The sequence below is a fragment of the Sinocyclocheilus rhinocerous genome, unplaced genomic scaffold (assembly GCF_001515625.1).
Source record: "Sinocyclocheilus rhinocerous isolate Xijiao unplaced genomic scaffold, SAMN03320098_v1.1 scaffold1283, whole genome shotgun sequence".
NCBI classification, from domain to species: domain Eukaryota; kingdom Metazoa; phylum Chordata; class Actinopteri; order Cypriniformes; family Cyprinidae; genus Sinocyclocheilus; species Sinocyclocheilus rhinocerous.
Window position 1 is genome coordinate 137,155 of NW_015642522.1, and position 8,814 is coordinate 145,968.

At 37.3% G+C, this 8,814-nt stretch overlaps 2 protein-coding genes across 4 annotated transcripts in view; one reads left to right on the forward strand and one right to left on the reverse strand.

The window, feature by feature from the left end:
- The window catches only part of LOC107756005 (ATR-interacting protein-like), a 12,670-nt gene extending 10,778 nt beyond the window's left edge, over positions 1–1,892 (forward strand). For all 3 annotated transcript variants that reach the window (XM_016572967.1, XM_016572970.1, XM_016572968.1), the window contains exons 10-14: positions 625–767; positions 835–926; positions 1,007–1,093; positions 1,304–1,562; positions 1,720–1,892. In XM_016572967.1, the coding sequence (XP_016428453.1) occupies positions 625–767; positions 835–926; positions 1,007–1,093; positions 1,304–1,562; positions 1,720–1,793 (655 nt within the window). In that variant the 3' untranslated portion in view covers positions 1,794–1,892. The remainder of the gene's footprint in view (positions 1–624; positions 768–834; positions 927–1,006; positions 1,094–1,303; positions 1,563–1,719) is intronic.
- A 2,160-nt stretch (positions 1,893–4,052) lies between these two features.
- Positions 4,053–8,814, reverse strand: part of LOC107756007 (protein shisa-5-like) — an 8,840-nt gene continuing 4,078 nt past the window's right edge. The window contains exons 4-5 of the mRNA XM_016572973.1: positions 8,056–8,265; positions 4,053–5,280 (exon numbers count right to left, since the gene is read on the reverse strand). Coding sequence (XP_016428459.1) covers positions 5,102–5,280; positions 8,056–8,265 — 389 coding nt within the window. The 3' untranslated portion in view covers positions 4,053–5,101. The remainder of the gene's footprint in view (positions 5,281–8,055; positions 8,266–8,814) is intronic.

The window sequence follows — 8,814 nt, forward strand, 5'->3', positions numbered from 1 at the left end:
CATCTGTCTGTCTGTCTGTCTATCTATCTATCATCTGTGTATCTCTATCTATCATCTGTGTATCTATCTATCTATCATCTGTGTATCTATCTATCTATCTATCTATCTCTTTTTTTTTATGCAGTAAAACTGGATGCTCGCCAAATTAAATGTGCAACGTAGTGAGGTCGTGTGACTAATGTAGCATCCTACGCTTTGAAGTGTTACATACTATATACTGTATTCATGTTGCATACTGTATTCTATTTCACATGATATTTTGAAAAACAGAAGGAAGAACAACAGTTTTAGAACACATCTGTCAGCTGCATACATCATTGAGGCTGCCTTATTTCCGAAAAGTAACTATTAAATTCCAAAGTAAGAAAGAAATCACAGTCATTTACGCCTCAAAAAGGAATAACAGTTCATTTTATAATGATTACTTCAGAAATTAGACATCCTCAATGTTGTATGAGACCAGCAGAGGGACAGCTAGTATATACTATGTAGTATGTAGTACAGTAGTTAGTATTCCATTTCAAACCATTTATTATTATTATTATAGTAATTTATTTTTAATTTATTTATTTTTAAATATTATTTTAGTAAATCGTAATAATCTGTCTCATTTCTCAAATGTAGACTCCAGGTGGTGATGTCAAGTCAAGTGTTGTCTAAATGTCTGACTCTGGAGACGTCCTACAGAATTGTCCATCTGTCTGTGAGATTTCTGTCGTTTATCATCTATAATGAAGAGATGGCCACTAAACTCTGCTCACATGAATGTAAGTGTCCTCTAGTGCTCCATTAAGTGTCTTGTGTTGGCATGATTTAACACAAATCTTCCCTTAGATCCATGTCCTTTTCTCAAAATGTTCCAGTACGTCACCTCTAGACCGGATAAATCCGCTTCTGAGGATGTGTGGACTCGTTTAGAACTAGAGGTAATTATCTTGTATTATTTCATTTGCAATGTATTACTTCCATAGAAGTGGTATTAAAAATCGAATTCCTTTGTCAACAGGTCATCCGGTTATTAACCAAACTGTTCACACAGAAGACAGGAACATGGGCGGCTTTGTGTGAATCATCCTGCCAATGTATTAATGAGGTATGATTCAGACATTTCCCTTCAAAATATGTTCGTTTTGAAGTAAAACCACCAAAAATATCATTTATTTTTAGCAAATAAGACAAAAAATAAACAAGAGAAACACAATGGGAAATTTGTATTGTTTATAGGACATTCAAAACAATTGAAAGAAAACATTGCTACTGAAATCTCTGGTACTGACCACACGATACATTTTTTCCTCCTCAGGTGGTGCGGACAGTTGTTGTGCTTTTACACAGACAATGGCTGAAAACAAAAGGCAGAGGAAGTCAGACAGCGGTTAATCGGAGCTGGACGAGTCCTGGATTGCAGGTACTGCGAGAAGCTTTGATGTTACTGCACTGGCTGCTGTTGAAGGACTCGTCTTTTTCCGAACACTGTCTGGACGTCCTGCACATGTACGATCAGGTCATTCCCGCCATCAGAGACACGTTCCGTCTGGTCCCAGATCTGTCTGAGAGCGAAGGTGGGTTAGTGTCTCTACATTCGATTATAGTAATTGATGCCAACAGCATTTTGATTAGCTTGAGCAGTTGTTATAGCACATTTAACATCCTTTATATAACACATTTATCTTGAAATTAGTCCATTGCAGTGCATTAAAATGCATTATATCGTCATAGAACTGGCTCTGGAGGAGATCTGCAGATCTGAAACGGAGTACGTTGAAGACATGGATATGGAAACGGGGTCATAATGATCAAACACAAAGTCATGTTTTGTAATAAACGGTGGTTAGTGTTTATCTTGCAATTTTCCCCTCAGAAACATTGTTCGTCTTGTCTCCTCAGATTTTTGTTATTCTTTTAAAAACTGAGCACCAATGATCCGAATTAAAGAATTAATTTTATATCACCTGTGCCATTTTCATTCTTTTTGTATCACTGAATATAGACTTCCGTTGTAAGTGCGTTACTGTAGAAAAGTTTCTTTTTTTAGATTTTATAAACCGAAAGTGGAAATTATTTTCTGTGTAATCAACAGAACGTGACAAATGCTGTAAACAGAGTAATATTTGACCAGTTTCATTAATAATAATTGTGTGGATTAATGCTGTGCGGAAATGGATACTCAAGAACTGTACTTATTTGCATGGCTATTCACTCAAAAAAATTGTTACGCGGACATGTATTTTGATTTTAGGTAAAATAATTTTATAATTTCACCGGTGTATTATCCTAAAACAAAACAAACAAAAACTAATTTTAATGTACAAAACAACCGGCATAGCAACAAAGACGAATACTACAATAATATTACAGTAATATTAAGAGCAAAGTCATCTGAGGTAAGTTACACTACAGTTGATAACTAAGAGGCAAAATGGCGCCAAAATGTGTTTGTATTTAAAGGCAAGGCAAGTTTATTTATATAGAACATTTCATACACGATGGTAATTCAAAGTGCTTTACATAAAAGGAAGTAAAATAATTATAAAAAATATAATCACAACAATAAAAACAAGGAATTTAAAACTTCAAATGATTTAAAAATTGATTTAAAATGAATTAAAACCGTTAAGAATAGAAAATGATTATACATAATATACAGTGCAGTCAGTTCGGACGTAGCACAGTGCTCGTTCAGTAAATGCACAGCTAAACAGATGAGTTTTGAGTCTAGATTTAAATCTGGATATCGTTATAGCACATCTGATCTCTTCTGGAAGCTGGTTCCAACTGCGGGCGGCAAAATAGCTAAAAGCGGACTCCCCTTGTTTTGTGTGAACCCTTGGTATTTCTAACTGACTCGATCCTAATGATCTGAGTGGTCTGTTAGGTTTATATTCAGTGAACATATCCGCAGTGTATTTAAGTCCTAAGCCATAGAGTGATTTATAAATGAAAAAAGTACTTTAAAATCAATCCTAAATGTAACTGGAAGCCAGTGTAAGGACCTGAGGACTGGTGTGATATGCTCAGATTTTCTGGTTCTAGTCAGAGTAAATCTGGGTATCATCAGCATAGCTGTGAATTTGGTGATTTGGTTCCTTCTCATTATTTGACTTAGTTGGTGCATATACAGGCTAAACAAGAGCGGTGTCAGAATTGACCCTTGTGGGACTCCGCATGTCATGGACGTCCACTTAGACTTATGCTCTCCTATACTCGCATAATAACCTCTCCCTTCTAGGTATGACCTGAACCATTTGAGGACCATCCCACAAAGCCTGACCCAGTTTTCCAGTCTCTCTAAAAGTGTTATGATCGACCGTGTCAAACGCAGCACTGAGATCTAGTAGTACCAGCACTGATATTTTGCCAGAATCAGAATTTAAGCGAATATCATTTATTATCTTTATGAGCGCTGTCTCTGTGCTGTGATGTGGTCAGAAACCAGATTGAAAATTGTCCAGGTATCCATTTGAGTTTAAGTAGTAGTTCAGCTGATTTAAAAACAACCTTTTCAATAATCTTGCTTATAAAAGGAAGATTTGATATCGGTCTATAGTTGCTCAATATGGTGTTATCAAGATTGCTCTTTTTTCAGGAGGGCTTTTACAACTGCAGTTTTCAGGGAGTTTGAAAAACGACTGCAAGTCTGCAGAGTGATAATACAGACTTGAATGTAGCACCGGCTTCAGCAAAGACCTTGAAAGGGACTTTGGTTTCAGTTCAGGGGACTGATTAACAGCGTTGCTATTGATGGCAAATATTAGGAAATGACTGAATCCTACTATTGACCAGTCAGAATCATCAAGAGTGCTGTGTAGTAAAATAAGGTAATGAATTTACGAATGTAAGAAGTCTGTGGATTCAAGATGCTACATGGAGTGTCGTGTACTTTCCCAAGATGACCAAAGTATCTTGAAGCGTATGTGTACAGTTTTTAATTAGAATTAGTCAAGAACACGAGTATGCTCACTTCTTGTACCCTTTAACTTCCTCTGTGTAGGTGAACAAATGTTCTGCCTAAAATATGTGAAATGAGAATGTCTGACCATGTTTTACAGTGATTCCAGCACAATTTCTTTTTATTTGCGGTTGCAAACATGGAGATGCTTGAATACATAAACATTTAAACGTAAAACACTGATCAGTTTTAGCATACAATACAGTTAATAAACCAAGAACATCCCAAAATCGTGACCTGACACACCCAACAGGAATCTGTGCAAGATTGATAACATATGACCTAACTTCATAACATGGAAGAGCATGTCGCAGCATTTTCCAGAGAACCAAATATCTTACAATTTCACCCTCTTTCTGACCTTGAGTGGCTTTTAATGTTTAAAAATGAATGTTTCACATTATTTATAGTCATTTGTCTTCCAGTCAGGACCGAATTATGGCCATTCTTTCTCACACAGCAATATTCAAATGCTTTTCAGACCCTCAAGGATAGAGTTCACAAGGGAAACATATAAAACGTGTTGACGCCTCCTCCATAAACATGGAATTTCAACAACATCCAAAAGCCAAATTCCATAAAATTATCCGAACACACGGTGGGAACGTTGTGTTTAAGGTGTCCACATGTAATTTGCTGCATTAAATAAGGCATATTCTGGATCTCTGAGCATGAGGACACTGTTACAAACATTCACAAATTCATAAACCTGAATGCTACGTGAATTGTGAAAACATCTAAACAGCATGCTGGCGTTGTTCAAATGCACCAACTGATAAAAGTGTCGACGTTTTGTGCAAATTCCCAGGATAAAATAAAGCTGGCGATATTTAAGGCGTTTAACGGCATTTCAAGATGAAACGTGTTGTCAGTTCTGAGGCTGGTAAAACATATTCCCTTTTGCTTAGTGGACAAAAACAAACAAAACGAAAACATTATATGGCTTGGAGTCACACACAACGGCTGGAGTAAATAAAAATATATTTATATAAAATTAAGTGTAAAGAAAACGATGCTGGCAGACAAGCGCACAATGATAGTGAAAACCGATTACTTAATTCCCGACCCGATTGGAGGATGCTGTCCACAGTAGATGTACATTGCGCAATTGTAGGATAAGACTACGTAACCATCAACAATCCAGGTTGTGGTTTAGTAGCCGGTCTTTGGTGGCTCCACGTAGGCGGGGTTGTAAGCCGGTTGAGTCGAGCTGTAGTCTGTTGGTGGGGGCGGGTGAGCGAAGCCGGGCTGAATTGGTGGTTGTATGGGGTACGTGGCCTGCCCGCCATCATACGCAGCCTGGCTGTAGGGAACAGGATATCCTGGGCCTCCTGGAAACACATGCAGAATTACAGCTTCACTATGAGTCAATGAAACCTCTATCCAACACTTGCCCTATTTTTCGATTTCAATGTAGAGCAAAACTTTCAGATGAAAACCATGCAGTTTTTTTAGATTCTAGCAAGCAAATTGAACCCTAAATCAGTTAGACTTGGTATTTTAATGCTACCATTCAAATGTTTGGGGTTTTGGGTTAAGAAATTAATACTTTTATTCAGCAAGGATCCATTACATTTATAAAAAGTAACAGTAAAATCATGTATAATGTTACAAAAGATTTGTATTATTTCAAATAAATGCTGATCTTTTAAACTTTCTATTTATCAAAGAATCCCGGAAAAAAAAAATCTCAGTTTCACAAAAATATTAAGCAGCACAACTGTTTTCAACATTAATATGAATAAGAAATGTTATTTGAGCAGTAAATCATCATATTAGAATGATTTCTGAAGGATCATGTGACACTGAGGCTGAAAATTCATCTTTGATCACAGGAATAAATTACATTTTAAAATACAATAAAACAGAAAACAGCTCTTTTAAATTGCAATAATATTTCACAATATTACTGTTTTTACTGTATTTTTGATTAAGTAAATGCAGCCTTGGCGAGCATAAGACACTTCTTTCAAACACAACAAAAAATCTTACCAACCCCAAACTTCAGTGTAAAAAACTACAACGAAATGGTTTAAAAACTTTTTTTTCCATTTCAACCAGCCATTGTAGGCAAATACTGTGGATTAAAAATGTTTAATGCAAGAACTAAAAGTAAAAAAGTTTGTTAAAGGGCACCTATTATGCAAAATTCACTTTTACATGTTGTTTGAACATAAATGTGTGTTGGCAGTGTGTGTACACAACCACCAGTGTCTCCGAGCTTCCCGATCACAGAGAGAGCACACAGATTTTCAGGGCTTCAGATCTTATCAGTGAGGGAAAGTGATGACAGATGTGGGAGATAATAATGCCACCAATTTAAAGGCAAAGTATGGTATAGTAACAGTTGACACAAGATTTATGGACACACATTTTTATAAGAAAAATATTATTTTTAAACAATTTAATGTTGTAGAATTAATGACAATTTGGGGCTTTTATAAATAAAATGAACATCACATTTTACCAGCCCCGCCCACGATTGTTGACAGACACTGCCGTATTAGCAGAGACCCCGCCCTGAGTGAGCCGCACACAATCCGCCATGTTTATCTTCAGCTAGAGCATTTAAAAGCAGCATTCATGTAAGAAATGTCGTCTAATTACAGCGATAGACGTTGTTCAGTCCAGAGCAGTGAGTGATTTTCTGCTTTTATTTTATTGTTTGGGTCATATTAACAGCGTAGACAGCACTATAGGTACTGTATATTACGCTGCTGTCACTTAATACATAGATCTAAATTAGTGCTGGGCGGTATACCGGTTCATACCGAATACCGGTGTTTATTTTTGCTATGATATGAATTTTTAAAAATACCGCAATACCGGGACTCATACCTCCCAGCATTAGATCTAATATAAAAATGTGATTTCTTTCCCAGCTGTTTACGTTCACAGACATAACCGACTGTGTTTTTGTAACTTGTGTGAAAGAGAACTTAGTTTAGTACTCACATGCGAGTGAAAGCCACGTTCTGTGTACGTGCTTCGGATGTGTGCGCTCAGAAAACTGTTTATCAGAAGTTTAATCTAATGTGGCTAAAACGCATGATTTCAGCGTGATTTACATGATAATCAAAGCCAAACAGATGTTTTTAGTCAGAGATCTGAGATACCAGCTGGAAAAGGGGGCGGGGAGCATGTCTACATACCTAACACGTACTACGTACGCACATGACATCACCGTTTTCAGAGATTCCCGTATTGGGTGTTTACACGGAAACGATAACGGTGCCGTTATCAAAAACCTGTTTTCAAAAATATGCGTTTTCAGTCCCCAAAACGCCGTAGTCGTGTAAACAAACAGTCAAAACGCATGAAGTTTCCCGTTTTTGGCTGAAAACGTTGTCGTGTAAATGGCCCCTAAAACAGCGCGTTTCTGCTTCCACTCAAAATAGGCATTGTGCAGAGCAGGTGGACGTGAGGAACAGTATTAAGAACCGCTGCTTTAGAACATCGATTTTGAAACTTGTGAGTCCATTAGAATCGTTAGAAGACAGAATCGCGATTCATATATGAATAAATTTTTCCGTGCACCCCTAGTTTTGACGGCATGGCAGCAACTTCTCTAAAGCAGCGCAACATGGCCTCGCCCCCTTTGTTGCGTGTTCCTGGGGGCGGGGTTTATGTAAATATCTGGGATTGTGATGTCACAAACCTGGGAAGTAGCTTGTTGTAGTCCCTACGAGCTGTTTTTGTAGGCATTAAACTGCCTTAATTTTAAAAGCAACTTTGCAGATATTGTTTATGCTCAAACAGCAACATTACACACTAACTAAAGTAAAAAAAAAAAGTTAAATCACAATCAACCACCCCTTTAATAAATCAAAAGTGCCACAAGCAACATTTTTCAGTGACAACGCAAAATTAATCACTGTGAATTGATTCACTGAAACATTCTGAATTAAAAGAATCGAATCAACTGTCTTAACAAGTGTCATACTCATGATTCACAAGTAATGAGACAATGAAGGACTGCTAAACTACAAAATTACACATTATTGCCAAATAAAAACTTGCAACATTCACAGCAAAATCATCATGAATTTTTGTATATATTGCCCAGCTGACTGAACTTTCTGTTGTGCAAGGTCGTATTATCTTACTGGTCTCCTGATATGGGGGTGGTGGTCCCGCTGCATATGGCTGGCCCTGATATGGTCCCGTCGGCATGGGTTGTCCTCCATAAGCTGGTGTGCCGCCATACCCGGCCTGAGACAGCATGGGCTGGTACGGCGGGTACTGACCTCCCTGAACAACAGGCTGCTGAGGGTACTGTGTGCTTACGACTGTAGTGGTCGTTGCTCCCATAACAGCTGTAGAAACAATCAAAGGCAAACGAACATGAATAATGAGTTGAGGTATTCACAGTCAATGCATAACATATATACATATTATATAAAAGACACTGCTGATGTTTTAAAGGGGTCATATGATGCGATTTCAAATTTTCCTTTCTCTTTGGAGTGTTACAAGCTCTTGGTGCATAAAGAAGATCTGTAAAGTTGCAAAGACTAAAGTCTCAAACCCAAAGAGATATTCTTTATAAAAGTTAAGAGTCAGCCACACCTACCTAAAACGGCTCGTTCTAACACGCCCCCACATACCTGAAAGAAGTCTCTTATGCTCACCAAGGCTGCATGTATTTGACCAAAAATATTAGTAATATTGTGAAATATTATCAATTTAAAATAACTGTTTCATTGTAATATCTTTTAAAATGTAATGTATTCCTGTGATACAAAGCTGAATTTCCAGCATCATTGCTCCAGTATCACACAATACTTCAGAAATCCTTAACCCTTAACTCAGTTATTCCAACATTTTGACCACTTGTGTGTGTGTGTGTGTGTCCGCGTATATAT